The sequence below is a fragment of the Xenopus tropicalis genome, chromosome 4 (assembly GCF_000004195.4).
Source record: "Xenopus tropicalis strain Nigerian chromosome 4, UCB_Xtro_10.0, whole genome shotgun sequence".
In the NCBI taxonomy this organism is placed as follows: domain Eukaryota; kingdom Metazoa; phylum Chordata; class Amphibia; order Anura; family Pipidae; genus Xenopus; species Xenopus tropicalis.
In genome coordinates this window covers 137,444,443-137,471,610 of record NC_030680.2, presented here as the reverse complement: position 1 = coordinate 137,471,610, position 27,168 = coordinate 137,444,443, and the positions used below count along the sequence as shown (strand labels likewise).

Here is a 27,168-nt window from a genome sequence, read left to right as displayed (position 1 = left end):
TTTTTCTCCCAATTAACTTCTTTACCTCAGAGTTAAGCCACATAGGGTGATTCTTAACACTTCTACTTTTTCTTATTAATGGAATAAATTGAGAACAGTAATGATTTAATATCATTTTAAATGACAACCATTTCTGCTCTGTATTTTTATCAGAAAACATAATGCCCCAATCTATGCCCTGAAGCGCTGCCCTTAAGGAGCTAAAATTTGCCTTCCTAAAATTCATTGTCTTTGTTGCCCCCGTGTAAATTTGTTTCCTGCACCAAACATTAAATGAAATAACATTATGGTCACTATTACCCAGGGGTTCAACCACTTGCACATTTGCTATACGTTCTGGGTCATTAGAGATCACTAGATCTAGTATAGCATGGTTCCTGGTTGGCTCCTCAACAACTTGTGACATAAAGTTGTCATGCAGCAAGTTTATAAACTTGTTCCCATTTACTGTCCTGGCAGTACTATTGCCCCAGTCAATATCAGGGTAATTAAAATCCCCCATTATTATCACTTGCCCCAAACTAGCAGCCTTTTCTATTTGCAACAGGAGCTGGGCCTCCTCCTCTTCGCTTACATTAGGGGGTCTATAGCATACCCCTACAATTAGTTTGGTAGATTCCTTACTATCTGTGAGAAGCTCAACCCATAAGGATTCAGCTCCCTCTGTTAACCCCATCACCTCCTCCCTAATACTTGCTTTTAATTCCTGCTTAATGAACAGACACACTCCTCCTCCTTTTCTATTGCCCCTGTCCCTCCGAAACAATGTATACCCCCCAATATTAACTGCCCAGTCATGAGACTCATTCAACCAAGTTTCAGCAACTCCAATCACATCATATTTCCGCTCCAACGCCAGTACCTCCAGCTCTCCCATTTTACCAGTCAGACTCCTTGCATTGGTAAACATTTACATTTAATACTGGTTCCGGCGTGAGAATGACGTGTAAACAACTTATGGGCCTCCCTGCCATTATCAGTATCCCGAAGCAAGTCTCCTCCCCCATTTTCCCTTACTATGCCCACTACCTCATCTATCCTGTCTACCACAGAATTTCCCTCTGCACCCTCCCCCCCCACTCCTAGTTTAAAATCTCCTCCAACCCTCTAGCCATCTTTTCCCCCAAAGCAGCTGCCCCATCATCATTGAGGTGCAGCCCATCCCTGGCAAAGAGCCTGTAGCCGACTGAGAAATCAGCCCAGTTCTGGAGAAACCCAAAGCCCTCCTCCCTACACCAATCTCTCAGCCACGCATTAATCTCCCTAAGCTCCCGCTGCCTTCTTAATGTTGCTCGTGGCACAGGTAATATCTCTGAGAAAATTACCTTGGAAGTCCTCGCCCTCAACTTCGCACCTAGCTTTTTAAAATCGTTCTTGAGGACTTCCCCCCCTCCTCTAACTTTGTCATTGGTACCTATGTGTACCAAGACCGCCGGGTCTTCCCCAGCCCCTCCCAACAATCTGTCCACTCGTTCCACCACATGCCGAACCCTAGCACCAGGCAAGCAACACACAGTACTTTAGTCTGAATTTATTTGGCAGATCCAAGTTTTTTTTTTTCCTAACGAATTTTGCATGTGAAAAGTATTGCAGACAGTTTCTTGAGATTTTCCACTCTTGCATATTTATCAGTGTTAAACCTACAGTTTGTCATGCATTACACAAGATTCCTCTAATGGCGAAGAAATTTAATGGGAAGATGCAAGAAAAATTGCACACAATTATATATAATATATTGGTTTATATTTAGCAGCCTGGCACTTGGTGGATCTCCTGATTCTGCTTCCATTACAGGTGGTAAAAAACCGTTTTCAGCGTATCTTCAGGCCATCTTGCTCTCTGGATTCTGTCTCCCCCAACGACCTGCTCTTCTGTTTTGAGGTTCTCTCCAAGGAACTCTCTAAGGAGCGTGTGGTTGTGTTTCAGGTCCAGCAGGTGAGTGATAGAAGTGACCTTTTGTGCTTCCCATGTTCTAGAGATGAGAGCACTAGCCTCCTGTCATCTCTGCTCCTGTCTATCTTTATTATGGGCATCTGTATCTTCATTCATTTGGCACTGATTTGTTCTGGCGACCATGTAAATAGATTACTTATACAGGGATGGGATCTGATATCCAGAATGCTTGAAACATAGGGTTTTCTGGATAAAGGGTCTTTCTGTAATTTGCATCTCCATACCTTAAGTCTACTATATCATTTGAACATTAAATAAACCCAATAGGATTAGTTTGCCTTCAATAACGATTAATTATATCTTAGTTACCATCAACTACACTGTACTGTTTTCTTATTACAGAGAGAGAAATCATTTTTAAGAATTTTGCTTATAATGAAATCTCTGGGAGATAGATGGCCTTTCAGTAATTTTGGAAATTTCTGGATAGCAAGTTTCCGGATAAATCCTATACCTGTATAGTAACTAAGCAATAATCTTTATCCTTTATATAACACCAACCTGTTCTAAACTGCTTCACAGAAGTTATACATGAGAAACACTCCTTGCCCCAGTGGAGCTTGCAATCTAATGCTCCTATTACACACAGTGTGGACAGTTTTATCAGAAGTCAGTCTTTTGTTTGCCTTTAACCTTCCTGAATGTGAAATGGCAAAATGCTTTCACTGGCAGTTATTAAAGCTTCCTGTGATATAACAGTTCATGTTCCCTGTTCCCTGTTCAATAAAAGGTTTAAGTGCTAAATTAATAGCCATCTTAATTTTTTAATGTTTACTCTCCCCAAGAAGCTATTAAGTCTTTAACCTTCCCCTAGATCATATATGTCAAACACAAGGCCCCGTGGCCAAATCTGGCCCACGTGACTGTTTTATGACCATCCAGCCTGATCAATTTCCATTTTCCTCACATAGTAACTTTGTGTCTTTCTACTGTCTTACAGCGCCCCCAAGTGCCCAGTATTCCCATAACTAAATGCGCTGCTTGCCAGAAGAAACAGATGTCTGAGGAGGAAAAGCTGAAGCGATGTACAAGGTGTTATAGAGTCGGATATTGCAACCAGTAAGCGCTTTTTTTCTTTTACTATATCTTTGTATGTAAAGAGCGCACAAGGCCAGCAAATCAGATTTCATTTAAGTGTTTCTCTGTTCGTTTGCATTTATACAGATAGGAACAATTACTAATGTTCTTTTTTTCTTGTATATCGGTGTGCCTTTGTGAAAAATACACTAGTCATATTTAAATAGCTACTTTCTATACTTGGATTGTCTAGTTCCCTGCCTCAGAGGCCTTTTATATGGTTTTTGTAATGCATAAAATTGCACGACTTCCCTATAAAGGCTTTGCATTTTGTTCATGTACTTGGGGTGCTTATTTTCTGTCTCACAAGTGCAAATCACTTGGAAGGCTAGGAGCCAGTATTCTATTTTTCCCTTCTTAGATTGAGTACTATGTTTTGTTTATCTCTCAGAGTCTGCCAGAAATCACATTGGCCTGATCATAAGACTGCCTGCCGACCAGAGAACATAGGCTACCCCTTCCTCATCAGTGTCCCTGAGTCACGACTGACTTACTCCCGTCTGGCGCAGCTACTGGAGGGTTATGCCAGGTCAGTGTCACTTGTATTACTATAACTAGGCTTATTGGTTCATGGTAGGCTTCCTGCTCATTTTTACACATTTGCCTTAACAGTTTTCAGTATTTAAAGCTGGACATACACTGTAAGGTGACCAGACTTTTTGCAGTTTTCTACCAAAATACTGGGCCAAATCAGGATTACTGGAGCAGTTTATCCCTGGACCAACAGTTCAATTTTAATGGGGGCTTAGGGAGAAAGGCCCACATTAACATATCAATGTGGTCCTTGTGCCCAGTAGATCTGTGGCCCATGTTTGGCTAGATATCGGCTGTGAAGGCCACGTAGGTGACTATTTATGGACCTGGGTTGTACAGCATTTTAGTCTTCAGCATTATCTTTACACTTTTCTTTCCTTTTTTAGATACTCTGTAAATGTGTTCCAGCCTCCATTTATTCCGGGGAGGACATCACCAGATCACGCACCTCAACCACTAAGTTCAGAGAAGGCAGATCTTCCTCCACAGTCAGATCTTCCCCTTTTAGGGGAGTCCAGCGAGGAGGAGAAAGATTTTCACTCTGTGCAGTCTTCTCAAACCACTCTGCCTCCTCTCACCTGTCTCTCCGCCTCAGGAGACTCTGGTATTGTGCATGGCAAGCCACCCGGGGATAGGGTCTCTCTGTACAGCACAGACTCTGGCTTTTCTGAACACAGCACAGACACAGTTAGGGAGATGGATTCTGGAGGCGAGAAAGAAACCATTTATGAGAAATCGGTTAAACCTGAAGGTATGATTTGGTCTAGGTGTATGTGTGTACCCTGCCTGAATCAATATTGGTCTGTTGCAAACACGTCATCATTCAATTTTACAGTTATTTTTGGAATCAGCTGCAATATCTAATCAGCCACAAACAGGTTAAAGGTTTTTTTGCAAATACTTTGATGTAATCGGGTTTTATTTCTCTTGATATAAACATTTATTGTCAAAAAGGTTTTAAAAAAGGGGTCATCCCCTATCCAACCATTTCATGCATTATTTAGACATGCAAGTTAGGGACCTCTGCTGAGAGCATTTCTTTCCTATGACAAACTTGACAATGCTTTGCTCTTTAATTTGCTCCTGAATTGAATGTACCCCAAGGTGCAGAACATTAGTGTCCCATATGCAGGTGTTTTGTAAATGAGCACTCATGGGCTTACACTAGAGTCCTGCATGGGTCTGATTGGACAGACTCGTACCCAACTTGCACTCTGCCACCCTGCTATGCCCTCTACCAAGGCCCGCCACCAAACCCGCACCCACAATGTTTTACTTACTGCCCGATCCGTGGACCCGTGATCCAGAGTAACTCCAGAGGCGGATCAACCAGTTACAGGGGAAAAAATGCTTAATCATCAGGTGTGGGAGGGAGGGCTAAAACCCGCAGCTGACAGAGACACCCAGGCAGGGTACCAGTAGACTGTCCATCTGGGGGGTTATTTAGTCATTTTCTACCTGAAACCCGACTGCTTTGTGGTTATTCCATATGTTCCCGTGGGTACCCAACCCACTGCAGGTCTCTTGCTTACACTGACATGCAGGGCATAAGTAAAAGAAAGAAAGAGGGCTGGTCTTATGTCCTTCTGGTTAGGAAAGATGTGAAAAGTTTTTGTAACAAAATTCATTCATATTAACAGTCCATATTTCCTTTAATATTTTTAAATCTTAAAAAAAAAAACCCCAAAAAACTGTCAATTTCAGAAGTGCCTAGAATAGCACACTCATCAATTTTACATTCACTTATTTTAAAGGTTTACTTATTCTTTTAAGAAATTAATCGCTAGAGGCTTGGAATTGAAATTGTATTTGTTTTACAGCTGCTGTCGCCGGTTTCCAACAATCGGAGTCTGTGAACGTGCATGCTTCTGCTTTCTACATCAATGTTATTGACCCAAATAACAAAGAGATGAAGCTGGAAGATAAAGGTCAGTGCAGTGGGCAATTCAGCACAAGGCTCTTGTGTCAGTAGGAGCACAGTAGTGCAAGCAGCACCTTAAGGTGGCCATAGACGGGCCGATTCTAGCTGCCAATATCGGTCCCTCAGACCGATTCGGCAGCTTATTAACGGCGGGCCTGACATCTGGCCTGAAATTGGGCAAATTTGAAAATTAGTCGGGCCAGGGACCGCATCGGCTCATTGATGCGGCCCCCGAACCAACCAACGCCTATACCCGTCATTCTAATTCGATCGTTTGGCCCTGGGGAATTAGCCTGATATCGCCCACTCATAGGTGGAGATATTGGGAGAAGATCCGCTTGCTTGGTGACCTTACCAAGCGAGCGGATTTTAGGGTGTATGGCCACCTTTTACTCCTTATGGAGTATGGACCCGTATTCTGCTTGATCCAGTTGCTTTTTTGAGCTAACATAACACATGTTAAATATATTCTGACAATTTGTGTAACTCTGCTCTTAGCGGTCAGAATGTTACAGTGGAAATTACTCCTGTTAACTTTAGCAGTTTTCTTATCTTGCAGGGGAGTCTCCTTTGGAGCTGACAGAAGACTGCTCCCTGGCACTTGTGTGGAAGAATAATGAGCGGGCAAAGGAGTTTGTTCTTGTAGAGTCCAAGGAACTAGAGTGTGAGGAGGATCCTGGATCTGCTAGTGAAGCAGCCAGAGCCGGTCTCTTCACTTTGGATCAGTGTCTCAACCTCTTTACTAAGCCAGAAGTCCTAGCACCGGAGGAAGCCTGGTAAGACTCTGTGTACCTCATTTGAGATATCAGTGGGAAATCTTCTTAATCAATGCTGGAGGATGCAGTTGGTGCTCCTAGTTGGCATAATATAATTTTCCATAGACCTTCTTCTACAACACTTCCATCTTGGAAAACATCTGTGGTCCGTTGGCTCCATCCCAGGGCGCTTCTTAACTCCAGTGTATATCATGGCTACTGAAGCCGATCTTCACTTTTGGAACTCAGAAAATCCACCAATGGCTAGGAATTTTGTTCTCATCTTAGTGTGACCATATGCCATTTTTTCTTTCTTTTTTATTCAGGTACTGCCCCAAGTGTAACCAGCACAGAGAAGCATCCAAGCAGCTGATGCTCTGGCGGCTGCCAAACATCTTAATCATCCAGCTGAAGCGATTCTCCTTCCGGACGTTTATCTGGAGGGACAAAATCAACGATATGGTGGACTTTCCTGTCAGGTGACGCATTGCATGAGATGACTGTAGTACTTGACTTATTGTACTCGCAGCCATACTGCTCCAGCTTTCTGCGAGTTTTACAGATCAGCAGAAGGGCCAATGTCTGGCATATATCTGGAATATCCTTTTCAGCCATTATTTTTATGCATAGGTCACAAATAGCAATCCTTAATTTTGGAATAGAGATGCATAACATTTCCCACACTGCCATTTGCAGCATAAAACCTATTAGAGATACTTTTGATTGGCTGGTCACCTTGTAGCATAAATACCCTAATAATCTGTAGCAGTTGTCTTTCATTTATCTCCCTCTAAGTAATAAATTGTTTACTTTATATCATGAATAAAGTTAAGGGTTACATTAAGTGTGTATGGTGCAGGCATAAGTCATTATTAAATAATATTTGACCTTATTTTGTTCTATATGTAATTGCAGGAATCTAGACTTGAGCACTTTCTGTATTGGCCAAAAGGAAGACCACCAGAGGCCTATATATGACCTTTATGCAGTCATAAACCATTATGGGGGAATGATTGGTGGACACTACACGGCATATGCCAGACTACCCAATGAGAAGAACAGCCAGCGCAGTGACGTGGGTGTGTATCAATGACAAACTATGGAATTGAGAAAGGAGCATTTGCCTAAAGGACATTTAAACCCCCACACACAAAAATGTAATCGGTGAACAGCCTCTTTGAAATCTTCAAATACCTGGCACTCTGGTTATTCAAAGGCTAATAGTGAGGCTGTAGCATCCCCTCACTTAGAATTCCTTCTCCTCTACTTGCCCTGCCCTCAGGAATTTACTTTGGCTGCTGACTACCGAGCATGCTCAGTTCTTCTCAGCTCAGTTTACTACACACGCCCTCCAGTCTAGCAGCTAATGAAGAATTGCTGGTTCCCGTAGAAACTTTGCTCTAGATCAGGGGTGTCGAACTCAATCAGAGAAGGGGCCAAAATCTAAAATCCAGCCTAAATCGCGGGCCGAATGGTTTACCGAACAGTCATAAACTGACAACGTTAACCATAAATGTGAATTTAAAATGAGTGGAACAATCTTTTCCTTAACAGTGCTGTTAACCAACTCACTTAAATTGTCTGCCTTCACCGTCAACTTTTCTTTTCCTGGACATTTTGGGATCAATATTGGCAGTAAAAGATGTAGTTTATTGGAAATCTGCGTTAGAAGGAAAAAGTTGAAAACTGCACAGGGATAGCTTGATTTGGCAGATGGAGTCAGTCAATAAATGCCTGGCTGGGTACAGATAGCAGATTCTGATTTTTATGCCTGCACTTTATGCCAGGAACTGGCAGCTTCTGCTGTGTATTTTTTAGCACACGCTCTCCTTTGTATTTTTTAGCACACGCTCTCCTTTGTATTTTTTAGCACACGCTCTCCTTTGTATTTTTTAGCACACGCTCTCCTTTGTATTTTTTAGCACATGCTCTCCTTTGTATTTTTTAGCACACGCTCTCCTTTGTATTTTTTAGCTGCCAAGCTCTTTAGCACTCGCCTCCTGAATCTACTGTGGCTTGTGATCTCGCCGGCCGTACTTGCTATCTATTGCGCATGCGCATAGAATCTATGCGCATGCGTAATAGATAGCAAGTACTGCCGGCTATGCCAAAGAATGATTCTACTATGGCCGGCCGTACTTGCTATCTAATACGCATGCGCATAGATTCTATGGGCATGCGTAATAGATAGCAAGTACGGCCGGCGAGATCGGTGCAGGCCACATTGCAAGGCCTGGCGGGCCGGATTTGGCCCGCGGGCCTTGTGTTTGACACCTGTGCTCTATATGTCTGCTCCTATTTTTTTTTCTCTTAACCTCCTCAGCTTAACCATTACAGTGCCCAATCAAAGCAGAACTTTTTCTCAAAGTAAGTTCTGCCTGTGTAAGCCTGCATCTTCATTGCATGAACTTTACAGGTCACATGTGCTGTCTGCAAATTGAAATATTACTGAAGATGTGTGAGATTCGAAAATGGCCGCCGTGTGAAAGCTACTATTTGTTTTAGGAAAATGTGATGGTGCTGGAAAATGGAGGGTAAATATGTAGTACAGATGGTGTGGTTTGGGTGGGGAAGATGTGCCCAACTTTAGTACGTGGTAGGAAATGCTTTGAGTATCCAGTTGAGTAGCTGTGTGCCCCCTTATGGAAGAAGGGTGAAGTTCCAGCAGTGAGAAGTTACATAAATGGGGTATTTATCAAGGCCACTGGAATAATAATTAGGGGATGACACAAAATAAACATTATAAGGTTTCCTTCCTGTTAGGAATGTGCCCCTGTGTTCTATTCAGTACATGGACAGGTCTTTTACGTTGCATGAAATTGCTCTCCTAGGTTGGAGACTGTTCGATGACAGCACAGTGACGACAGTGGATGAAAGCCAAGTAGTGACAAGGTACGCTTATGTACTTTTCTACCGGCGGAGGAATTCCCCAGTGGAGAGGCCGATGCGGGGGCACCCAGCAGACCGGCGAGTGGACGCAGGGGCATCAGCAGATGTGGCAGGAAGCCAGGTGAGAAAGAGCAACAGGGGTGCAGGGCATTTATGGTAAACTCAGCGTTACAGGGCTGTTTTACTATTGCAACATTTGCCCATTGCTACCATTTTTTTTGGCGGAAGCTGGCTGATATTTGTAATTGCGCTTGTCCAGTTTACACCCTAAATTAGTAAATAAGCCTTTGTGTCAAGTCAACAATCAGAATTATAGCCTAATACATTATTTATACATCTATAACAAAAACTGACGTTATAGTATAATGTAGACAGGAGCTGGAAATGAGTGCATTTTTATAGGAATGTTATAGATAATAAACGCATTAAGGTATGTCATGGTACCCCTTTTAGTCACAGTGACTGTTCCTTTTACTGGCAGATCTCATCCCGTGGCCATACTGCTTTAGGCCGCCATTCAACTGTATTTAGGAGCACTTTTGTGCTTCACTGGACCAAACCACTGAAGGCCCATGTTTAGTGCCTCGGTGGGGATAAATTGTGTCAAGGGGCAGCAATATCCATTCATCACACACCCCCCTTCCCCCTCAGTGTAGCTGTTTATATGTACCGCTGGCTCAGTGCAGATCCCTAGTTCTGCTGGCGATAACATGACAGACTGTTATTTTTCTGTTACATTATCCTGTAATTTAGATACAGATTTTATTATTTTATGTATTGTCTAGAAAGGTATTTAAGTAGGAAAACATGCATATCTATATTATTAAAAAATATTTTTATGTAAAAAGGAGCGCTGTCCTAAAGAAATCACTTACATGGGTGCCTGACAGGGAATCACTTCCATGTTATTTTTTTTTTGTTGCCCTTTGCTCACTACGTAGGGCACAGTACAAACAGCCACAGGCTTCATGCCCCTGTGGGACCTTTATCAATATTCATTAGCACACAACCTTCCTTAAAGGAGAAGGAAAGCGTCAATCATGGGAGGGGGGGGGTGATTGTAATCACTTGAAGCTTTCCTTTCCCTTTAAATATCCAGTAAAATGGCTTTAGAATTAAACTAAGTGTGCTGTGTACTTATGTGAATTAGATATATAGCCGAAACCTGACCATTAAAGGGGTTTGCCATTCAAACACACTTTTTTTTTTTTATCTGCACTATTAAAGGAAATGTAATCCTAAGCAACTTTCCAATATAGATGCGTTAAAAAATGGAACCGTTTTAAAGTTATTTGTAAATGCAGTTGTTATTAAAAGCAGTACCTGTCTGGCTGTTTTAATTCCCTGCACTGCTGGTTCTGAATAATGTAGCAATGGGCAGCTAATTAACCACCTGCAAGAGAACGGATTTCTGCTACAATGCTTCGAGCTTCAGAAACCAGAGAACAGAAACAAAAATTGAGCAAAATCCATTTTCAGCAGTAGGTCTGTTAATTGGCTAAAGTCATAACCAGCAGTGCAGGCAGTAGAAAGAGCCAATAAGATACCCAGCCATTCCTGCCTCCCTTACTGAATTAAATGGGGCTGGATCTAGCGCCTCCTCCTGACCAGCCTTTGCTCCAGGGTTCTCTCTGTATCCAGTATCAATGCACACTTGCACCTAGAGAATCGGCACAGATGTCACTCACATGTCGAACGCCAGAAGTGACGGTCAAGTGCCACGCCCCCTTGCAACAAAAAAAAAAAAAAAAAATGCTGCATTGTGGGAAAAAAAACAAGGCAATTGTGCTCAAAACTGCATTTGCCCCACTGCTTTCAATAGCAATTACTGATGCAAATAAAGTTTCAAATCATATAAAATGTAAAGGTATAGTGGAAGTGTTGTGGTTAGTGCATGTAGCAGCGTTCCATGCAGAGTCGTATCATCTGTACACTGCTGTAACAATCTAGTCGGGTTGGTATGTACCCCATTAATGATTTATTGCAAAGCCAATTTCAATGAATATGCATCCTTTGCGTTATTAATACAACAGTGATTAACCTGCAGAAGAAGTCAATACATTTTGTTGAGGTTAGACATGAACACTTTGCAAACACTAATCCCTGGTTTATGAGGGATTACAGTGTACAAGGCAGGCTATTTATACACGAGCACAGATATCGCCCCCTAGTGAATTTCCTTTGGAATTGCTGAGAATGAGTTTGGAACTTAATTAAATTCCAAGACAACTATTCCACATGAAGATCCCATCTCACCAGCTGGTAATACATTTTAATCCATTTACTTCGTAAGATCCTGTATATTTTTATTAACTGTTTCTTTGGGCTGTTGATGAGCCTGGTTTTATGGAATGATGTGGTGTATATTGCTTGGAGTTTTTTAAAGGGTATCTAAACCTTACTAGATTATTGTAAAATGTATAGAAAGGTGGCATCCGGAATAGGAGGTTCCTATCTATATCCTATTTGCCTTCAAACTACGTAATGTATGATATTGGGCTCATAGGAGTAAGATATTCATTATGCTGATTGCCAGGCCTTGTTTGAATTAAAAAAAAATTTTTTTATATATTGAGGATTCATCTGCTTTAAGCTTTGCCAGACTGTGAATATATACAGGAATCCCCATGAGATGCGCTGCAGGTAAATTGCCAGTACCTACCTTTATCCCGGGGGAGAGTGTCTCTGGGCTGAAATGGATTACAGTCAGCACTCTTATGTTCTACATGAGTAATTGGTGCTGTCCCTTGAAATGATGAGCTCTGGAGTGCCCTCCTGATTCATTTTAGAATACAATGTCAAAGAGACAAGGAAACCCTGGGACAAATATGGCCACCCATATTCTGGGCCAATCAAGCTAATCACTGGCCCAAGCCAACAGGATCATCCATTGGGGCCTATGAAGCCCTGTTGGAGAAAGACTGCATCATTGTGCCAATTTTCAACCTGTCCGGTTGATATCTGGACAATGATTATCCATTAAGCAGGCCAGCCAGTGGGGAATTCTGTATCGTGTGATTGCACACAGACCAATGCAGTGGCTCCAGGTATAGGCACACCAATAAGATTTTTGAAGTGTAGAGGTGGAGTCTCAGCCTGCGTTTATCCGCAGGCCAAGAATCCGCCCCGTGTGGTATTGGCCTTACAGTAAGGTGCAAACCAAATTATGCCCAGCAAGGACAGTATAGGTGCAGCGTAATAAATCATACAGGAGACCGAGGGCTGAATGAAGCCCTCAAAATCATTTCAGCACTACTAGTCTGAGCCTTTTATAGTGTTATTAACTTGACGTGCAGCTTCAGCCTTACATAGTCTCTACTGTTGCCAGTTTGTGCGATAATAACCTTCCTTGTCATCTCTACTGGTCCTGCTGTGGTGTTACAGAGAGCCAGCAGTGTGCCATAGCCTGGCAACCCAGGGAGCCTCTAGTTCCATAGGCAGTAGCAGCAACAATGTTTCTTATGCCCAGTCCAAAGAGATCCTATAAAATGATAGCAGCAGTATTGTAGGGAAGAATATCAGACCATCCCTTTCTTCTGACAACTTCTTCAACAGGATCACGGTCAGAAACCGACCAGCAGGTGGCGCTGTTGTAACAAAAATGTTTAACAGTACATATTTCCCTAAAATAGCTAAAAAAGAAATAATAATGTAGACTGCAGGTGTTCTTGGAATAGCACTCCCAACGTACATAGGTGTCGTTATCCATTGATTACAGTAATTTAGATGGGGCATCCACACGCACTATGTGGCCAAAATTATCATCTTTATTAAATAGAAACTACATGTAAGCTTCTTAGCGTTTTGCAATGTTTTGCCATTTTCCTTGCTTTAGTATTGACCCGATTCCTCGCTTCTCATTTCAGTCTAGCTCTATGCATTTTTTATTTGAAAGGGCTTTTTTTGAAATGTGAAGATCCTCGATCAATTCTAGGTTTATATTTAAAGTAATTGAGAATAAAAGCGATGTGAATTTGGCAGGCGATGTTGGGATGACGCGGGGAAGCTTTATAGGGAAGCGCGCCTCCTGACCTTCAGCTAATGGAATAGTTTTGACTCTTTCACGTTCATAATAAATTCATACAGTTGCATTCAGGGAAATAGAGAGCCGCCCGATGTATTTTTATCTCCCTCCCTTGTGATCAATGCAGAATGTACTGTATTGCTATTAAAGAAACTCTTAATAGAAAATAAAAAGGCATGCATTTAAAGGATAGCTAAACTTTTTCCATCACATATATTTTATTTTTGTTTTTAGATTCCAAGATACTAAGGGGAATATGTACTGTTAATATGAATTTGGTTACAACAGTACCACCTGCTGGTCAGTTTCTGACAGTGACTCAGTCGAGGAAGTTGTCAGGCGAAAGAAAGAGGCCTGGTCTGATGTTCTTCTGTTTTGGAACAATGAGAAAAGTTATCTGAGGTTTCTAATGCAGAAGTTCCTTGGCTGGAAGAAAACTGACCAGCAGGTGGAGCTGTTAGGACAAAATGTATCCAGTTTAACAGTACTTTATCCCTTAATATCTGGGAATTAAAAAGAAATTAATTCTGAATGTAAACTGCAAAAGTCCTTAGAATAGCGCCCTCATTAATTTAACATTCACTCATTTTAATGGATTACTTATCCTTTAGCTCAAAGCTGCCATTTCTGTGCAGTTTTAGGAATTTGTTTCAGAACTTCTCAATCTCTGGGGAACCAAAATGCCTTGTTTGCCAGCTCTTGTGGCAATGGCACACATTCCCTTAGAGTGAGGAGCCCTAGGGCTCTCCGGGAGATCTTTTGGTTGGCCAGTCAAACCCTGTATCAGAAGAACATTTCATATTTATTGCGTGTATTTTACTACTGAGATAATATGCCATAAATTCCCCATGGAGACAGTTTGGGGAAAGATGCCCATGGCTATAAACATTACCCAGGAGCAGTCATATCTGTATGTATGTTGTGTATCCATGTAATAAACCCTGGGCCATTAAATCTGCCCATTCAATAATGAATTTAAGCTGACGTGACACTTCTGTATGCCAAGCAAAATATATGCTGTTGATTCTTGGGAAGATCAATATACAATCTTCCCTAGACAGAATGTCATTTCTACCCTTTGTGCAGATAAATGTGAGCTTATAGCTGTTATGTACCCAGTGGCACAGTACAAATGCGACAGCCATAACAGGAGAAATGTGTATGGCTACTCGCCCAGGGTAAGGGTGGGTTCTGGTGGGTGCCAAAGGCCTTGTTAATGCAATATATTAAGCAGAGGAGGGAGGAGAACAGAGATGCTTCCGAATGAGAATAGTAGGAACCGTGCCGATATTGTATATTTCTGACTCCCGGTGCCTCCATGGCAGGGGCTTCACAACATGAGCAGGCCCAGGGGGGTGCGCAGCATTACATAGGTACCTGGGGGTGTGAGTTGGCTCCGACTCCCAGCAGTCAGCCCTCAGCAGAATAACTGCATTATCCCTGCAAATGCCAGGGTGCCCGCAGGCGAGAGGTAGGAGACTACTGCTGGCACTGCATGGAGAGGCCAACTCATACAACTTAAGGGAAAGTTAGAAAATGTAAATAATTTTCAGGAAAAATTCAGTGCAGTCAATTGTAAGTCACCCTGGGAAAGCCGACAAGATTTTGAGTGGTATTTCAGAGAAAATATGAACTAGAATAATGGAGCCTATAGGCTTTGTATATTGGAGAAAGCTCTTTGCAGAGATCTTGGATGACCAGGCAGCTATTGGCTCAATGAATTGCTTGGCCAAGGCAGTGCTTTAATGCCCGTATATGAAAGGACTGAGTATTATAATATGGCTAGCAGAGCAGGCGTTAGGCCCATCAGAGGTTCTGTAGGCTGGTGACCCAGTTGCTGTGTGTATTGTAGCGCTGTGCTGCTCTGTGAGCTCCCCCAGTTCTGACACAGGTTTCCCAACATCGCAGGCATCACTTCTCTGGCAGCAACTTGAGGCAGAAGAAGACGAGCTTCACCGTCGCCTGGACCTGTCCCGGAGCTACAGGGCACCCTCCAATCCCAACGCGACGGAACCGCAACTCTCTGAGTTCTCTGATGAAGTTCGTATCAGATATTTTGTCCTGGGCACCATGGCTGCCATTGTTGCTTTCTTCCTGAACGTTTTCTATCCCTTCATGTACCAGTCCCATGGCCGGTAGCCACGGAGAACAGCGGATGTGGAATAAATGAACATTGCATTGGAAGCTCGGCACTGATTTCTGGCCCATAAATGTCTCTGTGGTTGGGTGGGGGAATAGGGATGCACCGGAAACGATATTTGTTTCAGGATTTGGCCAAAACCTAGCACCTAGGTGTTTCAGCCAAACTGAATCCGAACCCTAGAAGTCACATGAGAAACAACGTTTTGTTCACAATCAGTGCAGTGTTTTTTTAAATAGGTAAATTACCATTGGGCTTAGTATTCCGAATTAACCGAATCCAAAAATGATGGCTCACCCCTCTCCTAAAGTCACATGACTTTAACGCTTTGGACATCTGATTGCAACAATTTGCTCACATTTGATGCAATTTTTAACATCTCCAAAATGAATATAAAACTGGGTTTTGCTTCCGTATTCAGCAGAATTGTTTGGGGTGGTTTTGGTCTGAATCTACAAATGATGGGACTGGTGCATCCCTAGAATAAATCAGTGGTGCTTTACTTACTCTATATGTCTGTGGCCCAGATGCCACACTAAGCACATCAACAACTGTGTAGCATTAGGTTGGTAAAGTAAGGCAGAGGGATACACTGGCCTATATACAGAGTATGGCTGGGAGCCTATCTGTGTGCAGCTGTGGCCTCTTATTAGCGCCCCCCCCCCCCATAGTCATTGCCCGACTATACTACATACCCTGCCTTTATTGGTCCCCACATGTTTATGAACTGCCATGGAAATCCTGCTGCAGGATTGTTACTAGGAATGAATGAGCACTGACATATCAGCGCCTGCGGGGCCCCAGGCCAGGAGCCTCCCGAGAGCCGCTGCTGTGTGTGCACTCACCCTGCCAGGATGATGATCGCCCGCGTCAATGTTAAGTGCTTTTCTTTTAACGTTTTCAATTACTGATCTAATGCACCCACACATAAATACTGAGAATCGGATTATTTTGTTAAAGCAACAGTGTGCGGTTTAGATTTTTTATTTTTCTATGGTTGCGAGGGAAACATCTATGGATGTGCAATGTATATTGAAGGCACTTTATCAGCACTGGGCCTGCAGTGTCTCAGAGGGATGCGCATTTGGCATCGGTTTGGAAGCTCGACTGGAGAGTTGGGAAGTGACAGTGTATATTGTTGCTGTACAGTCGCTTTGTGACTGCATACTGGTACTAGCGAGAGTTGGCTCTGTAGTGGTTTTTCCCTAAGGACTAGAGTTTGAGCAGTAGCAGCCAGTGGTGAGAGACCCGTGGCACTTCTCATCCAACTGAATGGGAAACAGTGGCAATCTGTGGGTTCTGGCAAATGCCAGAGGGGCTGCTGTAAGGTGCCATAGAAAGTCACTATTTATTGGGCTGGGGGTGGGAGGGGCTGTTTGGGCCTCTGTGTATTTGAAATGCCAGGGCTTATATTAAATCTCAGTGTGAACCCAGTAGGAAACAGTCTGTTGGTGATCAGCAGCATTATGATCAAAATGCCACATTCCTGGCTTTGCTTGTAATTTTATGCTTTGATGTCTATTTCAGGCTGTCTGGCCACGTAATTCCTTATTGCCTCCCAGTAATCCCCTGGCCATAGGCTAGTGGTAGGTTAGATATAGTGACCAAGAAGGTCCGATGTATCTAATAAAAAAGGCTATCTGGAAATTCTGCAGCGCAGGCCCGACTCCCTAAAGCAGTTGTCTCCAAACTGTGGTACTGGCCCCTTGGGTTGACCTAAAGCAGTGGCAGGGTGGCTTAGCCTGAAGGCCAGTCAGGGTGAGATTTAGGGACTCTGCCTATTTATTCTCCTAGATACCCCAGAAATCCCAGCTAGAAGGCCAGTCAGGGTGAGATTTGGGGACTCTGCCTATTTATTCTCCTAGATTCCCCTGAAATCCCAGCTAGAAGGCCAGTCAGGGTGAGATTTAGGGACTCTGCCTATTTATTCTCCTAGATACCCCAGAAATCCCAGCTAGAAGGCCAGTCAGGGTGAGATTTGGGGACTCTGCCTATTTATTCTCCTAGATACCCCAGAAATCCCAGCTAGAAGGCCAGTCAGGGTGAGATTTGGGGACTCTGCCTATTTATTCTCCTAGATACCCCAGAAATCCCAGCTAGAAGGCCAGTCAGGGTGAGATTTGGGGACTCTGCCTATTTATTCTCCTAGATACCCCAGAAATCCCAGCTAGAAGGCCATTCAGGGTGAGATTTGGGGACTCTGCCTATTTAACTCCTAGATACCCCAGAAATCCCAGCTAGAAGGCCAGTCAGAAATTTCATTAGGCCTGTGAGCTGAAGGGTTTGATATTGTGCAGTAAAGGCCCTGAACAAATTGTATTGATTTATATATTTACGAAGACTGTGTGCTATTGGCCAGAGAGTGACAAGCAGATGGGAGTGAGTTGCAGAAGGAGTTGCTAGCAGATGACACATAGGCTGACTGAGATAATATAGGATTATAGGCCTGCCAGAACTGTATACATATACGTGTACCATACGATTGGGCAGTAAGTTTCAAATAAGACCAATTGCCTGAAATAATCTTCCTGTGAATGGCCTGATCTCAGGCCTGCTAATAGCCTTAACCCAGCAATATGTTTAGCCTGCAGGCTAGTGCTACACGGGCTGATTCTCTGCGTTTCCCACAGGCAGAGATTTAGCCCATATGGCATTGGCCTTATACACCCCTCTGTGCCTATGCAGCCTGAATGTACTGTGCTGTACGGCATTGGCATTGGGAGCAATGACGTCAGCACACTAAATAACCTCAGGGAAAATTGTACAGAGCTACTAAATGCGCTTTCCCATAGACTGACTGCCGGCTATTCTAGGCACCTGCTGCTGTGACGTTTTTAGGGGCCAAGTATATACACTGCTATATATACAAATATAAATACGGAGGCAAATCTCAGTGGGAAATCAGCCTTAGCGTGGGCCTCTTTCCCAGCCCCATAATCTGCCCCTGAGGGATTTAATCAAGAAATCTCTCAAGTATGAAGGTTAATGAATTAAGCCCAGCCGATCTCATCTGGTTCCACATTATGCGCTCTTGGCTCCACTGTTCCCTAATCCAGCAAACTATGCGGCTACAAGCTTGCTTCTGATTGGCAGAGAGGTGACAGCGAATGTTCTATTAGTCTGCTAACTACATTATTCTACATTATAGCTCTATACCCTGCACTCACTGTGCCGTATCCCCTCTGCCATGTCTGAGAAAATACTGCATTACACTAACTGCTGATTGGTCACTGTCAGTGGTTTTTCTCCCTGTTACTTTCTTTAGGTGTAGAGGTGTAGGACCCATTATCCAGAATGCTTGGTACCAAGGGTATTCCAGATAAGGGGCCTTTCTGTAATTTGGATCTCCATACCTTAAGTCTAATAAAAAATCAATAAGACATTAATTAAACCCAATAGGATTGTTTTGCATCCAATAAGGATTAATTAGTTTGGATCATTTACAAGGTACTGTTTTATTACTACAGAATAAAAAGGAAATCAGTTTTAAAATTCTGTATTTGATTTAAATGGAGTCTATGGGAGACAGGCTTTCCGTAATTCGGAGCTTTCTGGATAATGGGTTTCCGAATAAGGGATCCCATACCTGTACAGTGAAAACCTAAAGGGGAATGTGTAACTTAGAAGGATAATGGGCACCATGTGGTTTAAGGATTATATTTTTGTATTTATAGTTAATATTTCTTCCTATACTGATGCAGAGACATGGCCTAGTATGTGCCCAGGGCAGAGTCTCTGTATATTTGCACCTTTATATGGGATCTCTGTCATTTATGTACAGCAATAGAACATGGCACTATGCCATGGGCATACTGGCTATGGGTAACTGTAGGCATTCAGTGTGGCACAATAGGTATCTGTTTTCTGGTACCATACCTCCCAACTCATTTTTGCTGGCCAGTCCCAATTTTATTGGGGGCAGAACAGCCCTATTGGGTTTATTTAATGGTTAAATGATTCCCTTTTCTCTGTAATAATAAAACAGTACCTGTACTTGATCCCAACTAAGATATAATTACCCCTTATTGGGGCAGAACAGCCCTATTGGGTTTATTTCATGGTTAAATGATTCCCTTTTCTCTGTAATAATAAAACAGTAGCTGTACTTGATCCCAACTAAGATATAATTACCCCTTATTGGGGGCAGAACAGCCCTATTGGGTTTATTTAATGGTTAAATGATTCCCTTTTCTCTGTAATAATAAAACAGTACCTGTACTTGATCCCAACTAAGATATAATTACCCCTTATTGGGGGCAGAACAGCCCTATTGGGTTTATTTCATGTTTAAATTATTTTCTAGTAGACTTAAGGTTTGGACATCCAACTTACAGGAAGACCTTTTATATGGAAAACCCCAGGTCCCAAAAGTTTCTGGATAACAGGTCCCATACCTGTACAGTAAATATATGTTACGGTTTCTTGTGCAAGCAAGCAATGTTCTATAAGCGCTGTTAATAAATTGAATGTATAATGCAATATGGTTATAACGTCCAGAGGTCCAAACTGAAAGGGTTACAAATTTTCTTAATGTAGATACGATTTGTTTGTTTTATTTTTTTAGCTTTGTGCATTGATTTATGGTTTTATTTATGGCATTTGTGAGTTTCTTGCCATTTCTATGTGTGCAGCGTCGGGGCAGTAACGGATGTATCTGCCCCAGGCTTGCCGTTTCGCCCTGTCACGGACTGTACCAATAACCAATAACTCAGGGAGTTCCTTTGTATGTTCCTGTGGCAGATTTGTGCTTTATGTCTGTGTATATATTTATAGAATATGGATTGTATTCACAGTACTGTTTATATTGTGCTGTATGGTAAATCACCGGCCTAGTTTTATGTACTGTATGGCTATTAATGTATGAGGATGCACTGTATGGGTCAGTGTAATGTGTATATATATCTGTACTGTACTATAACTCTGAGAGAAGGGCTCTCGCTAGCGGGACCCGAAAAGCACGGTCTAAAGCTGGCCCTGCACTGGTCTCTCCAGGCCATCCGCTTGTATATGGGCACTTCCTAACAGGCTGCCTCGACAATATCTGGCTTTAAATCTTTAAAGGGGAACTCCAGCTTCTGAGCCAAAATTTGTTAAAGAGCCCCACACAACACAGAATCCCCTAATATACCTATCACTGTAATCTGTTCCTTCAAAAAGTGAACAAATACCATTTTATATGCTGAAATACAGCTGCAAAACAGTTCTTCTCTTTCTGCCTCATTTGAAATCCTGGCAGGGGAGGAGGGACTAAAACATTGATGTTACAAATTGTAACAACTTCTCCCCAGCTTACAGACAGCATGCAGGAACTACATACATGCAATGCACTGGGATGTTCCTTTCCTTAGTGACATCACGTGTGCAGGGAATTGTGGGATTGGGAGGATGCAGGCTGAGGACAGGCGACTACTGTTACATTTTACAGTTGTGTTTAGGTGGAGTTCCCCTATAAGGTATATACCAGGCATGTTTGAAAAGCTTGAGGGGTCCCCCAGGGGTCCGACGATTTGATCATAGATGGGTTTGGCCAAGTGCATGGGTTGCCCAACTGGCCAGTCTCGACTCAATGAGCTTCAGCAGCTATGTATACTAATATAGGCAATATTCTTATATATTGTAAAAAAAGAAAAAATATATATATAAATAAAAAGCGTATTTATCTCCGCAATAACCTTAACCTGTTCTAACCCCCAAGGGCATTAGGAGATCAGCGCGTGTAATTTGTGTGTATTTTTGTACTTATCAGCTCACATTACTGATTATGCACCCATCCTTTTAATTTAACTTCCACTATTTATATGTCAACAAAATATTTTATGAGATCTGTTAAAAAAACAAACTGAAAATTGTTATAAATCACGTTGCAAAGAGTGTAAAAATAATAATAAACATAGCTTGTATAATACATGGGTATTGTGTTTGTTCTTTCAGCTGAGTTGGGAGCGAGGGGGGTATAATGCTCAGATTGAGCCCCAGAGCTGGCGCATTTACATGGCTGTAGGGGGCAGTGCCACATTATATGTTCTTTCCCCCAATGGCGAGACCAGGACTGGCGCTCTGAGGCTCAGGTACAGGCAGCCGTGTAATGGCAGCCCCTAGCACTGCCCGCACAAGATGCATTTTGGTCCAAAAATGCACAATTTAAAGTTTTGGGGCCGCAATGCATAGAGCTTGTTCATTTCAATTATCATTAATCCTGTTGGCTCTGCCCGAGTCTCACTTTAATGAGCACCAACATACTGCGCATGTCTTTACAGTGATGAGAATAGTTTAATCCTTATCAGCTAATTAAGCTGTTCGTTTGTGTTTGGAGTAACGGGATGAAACCCACACAGGCACGGGTATAACATACAGACGCCTTGCAGCTTGTGCCCTGGCTGGGGTTGAACCTAGGAGCCCGGGCAGCACGGCTCAGCATTACAATAGTCTCTCTCCCTATGTTAGTACCTATGTGGCACAGTAGGGGAGAGAGGCGATAGGTACGTCCCTGGTTTATGAATGGAAGCAGCACATATTATACATAGTTATACATTGTATTAAAGGTATAGCGTAATCATGAGCAACATGAGATGATACACATGATGGGTCGGCCCAATGCTCCAGCAATCAGGTTAGCATCTGGCTCGGCTCCATTATGTATTCAGTATAGAGGGAATTTTTGTTGCCCAGAAGCTCAAGCCAAAAGGACAGTTTTTATGTTTAATGCCTGTCGTACACACAAAGCAGATGTAGTCCATTGGGCCCATCAGCATAATGTATGCACAAGCCTCACTATGGAACCAGCCAATAACGTAACAAGTAGGAAAGCAACAAGTTTAAATGGCAACGGCCTTGTACTCTATCCGTATTCAGGCTTAAACTATAATAATGTAACTCCTGTTAAATATAAACATATTAGAAATAACCTTAATTTTTAGCCCTGTGCCTCGATCACAGACCTCCCCTGACTTCTAATATCCTTATCATTTACAGTAGGGGGTACATTATCCCTTATAATACATGAGTGATACTCAGAGTTCCCTGTATAACTCAGCCTGCAGCCTTGTGCCTTTATATGGGCACAGAACCCCTCAGTGACTGCTAATATCCTTATCATTTACAGTAGGGGGTACATTATCCCTTATAATACATGAGTGATACTCAGAGTTCCCTGTATAACTCAGCCTGCAGCCTTGTGCCTTTATATGGGCACAGAACCCCTCAGTGACTGCTAATATCCTTATCATTTACAGTAGGGGGTACATTATCCCTTATAATACATGAGTGATACTCAGAGTTCCCTGTATAACTCAGCCTGCAGCCTTGTGCCTTTATATGGGCACAGAACCCCTCAGTGACTTCTAATATCCTTATCATTTACAGTAGGGGGTACATTATCCCTTATAATACATGAGTGATACTCCGAGTTCCCTGTATAACTCAGCCTGCAGCCTTGTGCCTTTATATGGGCACAGAACCCCTCAGTGACTTCTAATATCCTTATCATTTACAGTAGGGGGTACATTATCCCTTATAATACATGAGTGATACTCCGAGTTCCCTGTATAACTCAGCCTGCAGCCTTGTGCCTTTATATCATTTACAGTAGGGGGTAAATTGGCCTTTATATGGATATGGAACGTCTCATAGACTTTGAGTATAAGTCAGGGAGGAGTTCCATGATTTATTTAATACATAGTTCACCATATAAACATCCATGTTGGTTTTCTCATGACCGAGTCTCTCCCATGGTGTTATTATATGCACAGGAAACCTTTTTATAGAGTTACAGCGTTACTGGTCTCTGCATCCAGTATAGAAACCTCATACTATTTGGCTTTTCCCCAGTACGTTGGGGGTGGGATAAATCACAGGAGTGACTGACATTGTAGGTTGCTAGGGGTTGTAGCTTAACAACAGCTCTGGGGCCACAGACCGGACCCATGAATGGGCCCCCGGCAGTTCTACATTGTAGGGATATAGTTTGCCTCTAATAACCAAGCTTTCCCTTCTGTTTGTAGGGAGTGAGCCAAATGGCATATGGGCCCAGTATGAACTCTCAGGATACCTCGGCCATGGCCTCCGACACCGACGCCGACCTGTTCCCTCACCCCACGGATCCCACCCCATCATCCTACAGCAACATGGAAGACGTGGATTAGGAAAAGCCTTTTGTGTTCTGCGTGGGGCTGCGCTGGGGAAGGCTGTAAATACCGTCGCTGCTTCAACGGTTTCGTTGGATATTTTTGTTTTGTCTTTTTTTTTTCTTCTCTCCCCTGCCCCCAGGGTCACCTCTCCAATGACATTAACAACTATTTGTAACCCCCTGCAGCGCCCATGATACCCACAATGCTGTGCAGAACATGGACGACTGCAAAGGAATATGCACCCATGCACCTTGTTTCTCTTCTTTTGGGTTTGCTTCCCGTCACCCACTCAGCTTCAAAGTGACTTCCCTGCCTCTGACATTGGAGACCTACCTTAGCAAGTGACCTACCTTGGCAGCGTCCCCTTCATTCTTGGTGCATTTCACTTTATAAACCACTGCCTGTAGTACATGCCTATCTTTTTTTGTCTTTTACGTGTTTTTGGCATTGTAAATTCAGTGCACCTCAAGCCATAATAAAGATCCCTGGAGAAACTGTCTCTATACAGCAAGCACAGAGCATTAGCGATGGGAACCTGCTCCTTCTTTTAATTTCTATCAAAACCATCGGAGAGTAGATCTTCTTCTTTTTTTAAAGGGATAAAGACATTGGGAAATCATCATGCCATCTCCAAAACCCATTGACTTGGGGTGATCGTTTGTTTTAAGCCCAACTCACCTTTAAATGAGCTGTTGCTATGATGTAGACAGCGACGACTGTTGCAATTGGTCTTTTTGTTGTGTTTGAATTTTTAACGGTTTTTTTTTTCTTCAACAGCTCTCTGGTTGTCAGGTTTCAATGCACCCTAGCAACCAGGCAGTCGTTGAAATGAGAGAGTGAATAGGAAAGATAAGTAATATAAAGTAACAATAATATTGTTTGTTTTTTTTAATGGTGGTGTTATCCCTTTAACGCAAGTTATATCTAAAAAAGCAAGTAGTGAGCGATTTCCCCCCCCCCCCTCTGTTGTTAATAAGATATTTGAAATTGTATTTGCCGTAACAGATTCTCCCTGTATTAACGTTATCACTGCTAAGGAAACGCCTCCCACTGCGCCTGGTAGAACCATCGATTTATATACGCATTGCGGCAAAGGCAGGAAAGAATTTATAAACACTGGGCAAATTTGCCCCTGGACTGTAGCTGATGGCAGCCAATCAGATGATTGCTTTCAGCGTTTAAACTGCAGCTGGTTGGAAAAATCTCACCACTGATTGGTTGCTATGGGTTACTGCCCAGGTGCAAATTTGCCCAGTGTTTATAAATGAGCCCCAGTGTCTGTTACCAAGCGCTTCCCACATAGGAATAAGGGCATTACCCAACTACAGTTTAATTTAATATGGCTTCATAGTTGATTACCATGATAAAACCCAATACAGAATGGTTAAGAACATAATGGTGTCAAAATGCCCCAAGTCCCCGGTGTGAATCTGGAAACTGCCCCCATGAGGGCTGTTCTGCACCTCTGCAAGTCACAGCCAGGGGGTGACCTATTCTTTGTTGGGGAGACGGCACTCAGATGAATGGTAAATGCTGGTAATACACTTAGAAGGGGAAAGTTGGGTCCAAATGCTGCATTTATATGGGTGGGTGGTAAGGAATAGTCCCCCCCCAGCAAGTGTTTGTTCATGGTGTGCTCCAATACATTAATAAGTGTTCCTGCCCATCTACCATTGCTCACAAGGCTCACTTTGGGGCATTAGGACCTACTAGCTAAGTACAGATATGTCTATGGCTAGAGATGGCATTTTATCGGACCAGTTCTTGACGGAACAAACTTGCTGATAAACTTACTCTTATTACCAAACTGTCACAATTGCCTTGTCGGCATTGGGAGCTGAAAGCGGTGCCCCTCGCGTCTGTCAGTCGTGGTCCATAAAGCTTCTGGTTGGTCCCCAGTCTCCTGTCTATGGTGCTTACTTACCCTAAACCCTATATAAGCTTTGGGAGCTGGTAGCCGGACCCAGTCTACGGGAAGAATAATAAGGAGGCCTGAGGCAGGGAGTCGCAATGTGCACTATTTCTCAAGTGATTTTATGTAGTGGGTTTTTTTCCCCCTTTGTTTTTGTTATGCCTCAGGGGGTCGGATTTAACCTGCATCAACATTATTTTGTATTTTACTTTGTTTAAAAACAAATGCTGCTGATTCCATTGTATTTAATGCGTAAACTTTAATGTAATATGCACACGTGCTCCCTACCGAGCATATCTACTATAGCACTGTAGTCCATTATAGGGGTCCTTGTAATTCTCCCCCGACCCAAATAACTCTCAAACCAACATCCTTTGCTGGAGGCTGAGAGGAAAAGAATTCTCAAATCCCTCTAGGGCGGAGCTCTGTCCCACCTGTGGCTCCGCGGGTGCTGCTCGGCTCCTGGAGGATGCTGGGAGTTGGCTGGCAGAGAGCCGCAGGAAGTAGGTCCCATTTTTAAGGAATAGTGGGCAGTTTCTGGCCTTGCTTTTCATTCTTCATTGCAGTTGTATAAATATGATGTATGTCCTCACTACAGAATCATTAAATTCTGCTGAATCTCAACATTATTGGTTTTTCTTCTTAACACTCATCTGAGTTTAGGAACGCTTCATTTGCAGTGTCGGACTGGCCCACTAACATACCAGGAGGGGCCCTCCTGTTCCATTGTGCCTTGTTTGCCTGTATCTTGGTCATTGCTCTTCTATATGACAGGGATCCTCAACCCTTTATACCCCTGAGCCATGTTTAAATGGAAAAAGTGTTGGGGAGCAACACAAGCCTGAAAACGGTTCCTGGGCTATAATTGGCTACTTAATAGCCCCTATATGGACTGGCAGCCTATAGAAGGCTCTGTTTGACAATATATGTGTTTTTTATGCAACCAAAACTTGCCCCCAAGTCAGGAATTCAAAAATAACTCCCTGGTTTGGGGGCACTGAGAGCAACATCCAAGGGGTTGGGGAGCAACATGTTGCCCTGAGCCACTGGTTGGGGATCACTGGTGTATGAGAACAAAGAGCAAAAATGGAGGGAATAAAGGTGCTGAGTGAGGAGAAGAGGAAAACAATGTGAAGAGTGGGTCTTAGGTTTACTGGTGGGCCCCTGGAATCCCAGTCCAACACTGTCCATTCAGGATACCAGGAAAATCTCCCCGCCATATGGTAAATCCCATCAGCTCTTTTATTTCTGCAACAGAGCTGCGCAATACTGATAGCATTTAGTGCAGTGGGCCCTAGCTGTCAGCTTCTCTGGGGGCCCCGTCTGGCACTGGTGCAAGGTGTAATGTGTCCCATGTTGTTCTGCATTATACAAGTGTGTCCTTCTGAAAGTTTGATGTGGGACTGAGGCAAAAATCCCCAATCTTCCTATGTTTGCAGGCAGCAAGGCAAGACGTAGCCCGTTCCTCGTGGCGCTGGAGCACTTGGGTTTCAGAACATTTAAAGGGCACGTATGTGCAAATACACATACAGTATGTCCCATAGGAGATCCCAGCACTGCTGTTCAGAGTTTGCCTTTAAAAGGAGTTTTAACTTTTTTTATGTTTCAAGTTAATATCTCCACTTTACGATGGCGCTGCCCATTAATTGACTGTTCAATCCACAATTATCTCATACACCTCCTGGTAATGTACTGTGTTACACAGTGTTGGATGACGGGGATATTTAACCCTTTGTTCACTAGATATCAGAGAGCTAGGAGTTTCCTTTGTGTTTATGTTGTCCCTTAGAGAACTGAAGATGACGACAAATTATAAGACCTGACAACACTTTTTTTT

General features: G+C 43.0%; 1 protein-coding gene across 7 annotated transcripts in view; it reads left to right on the top strand.

Annotated features, from left to right (window-relative positions):
* usp19 (ubiquitin specific peptidase 19) overlaps window positions 1–25,955 on the top strand; it is a 56,911-nt gene extending 30,956 nt beyond the window's left edge. For 5 of the 7 annotated variants that reach the window (XM_012961430.3, XM_012961434.3, XM_012961433.3 and 2 more), the window contains exons 17-26: window positions 1,795–1,935; window positions 2,894–3,012; window positions 3,422–3,559; window positions 3,951–4,315; window positions 5,385–5,492; window positions 6,045–6,261; window positions 6,567–6,719; window positions 7,156–7,319; window positions 9,072–9,250; window positions 15,062–15,566. In XM_012961430.3, coding sequence (XP_012816884.1) covers window positions 1,795–1,935; window positions 2,894–3,012; window positions 3,422–3,559; window positions 3,951–4,315; window positions 5,385–5,492; window positions 6,045–6,261; window positions 6,567–6,719; window positions 7,156–7,319; window positions 9,072–9,250; window positions 15,062–15,292 — 1,815 coding nt within the window. In that variant the 3' untranslated portion in view covers window positions 15,293–15,566. 7 annotated transcript variants of the gene reach the window in all.
* Window positions 25,956–27,168: the final 1,213 nt, after the last annotated feature.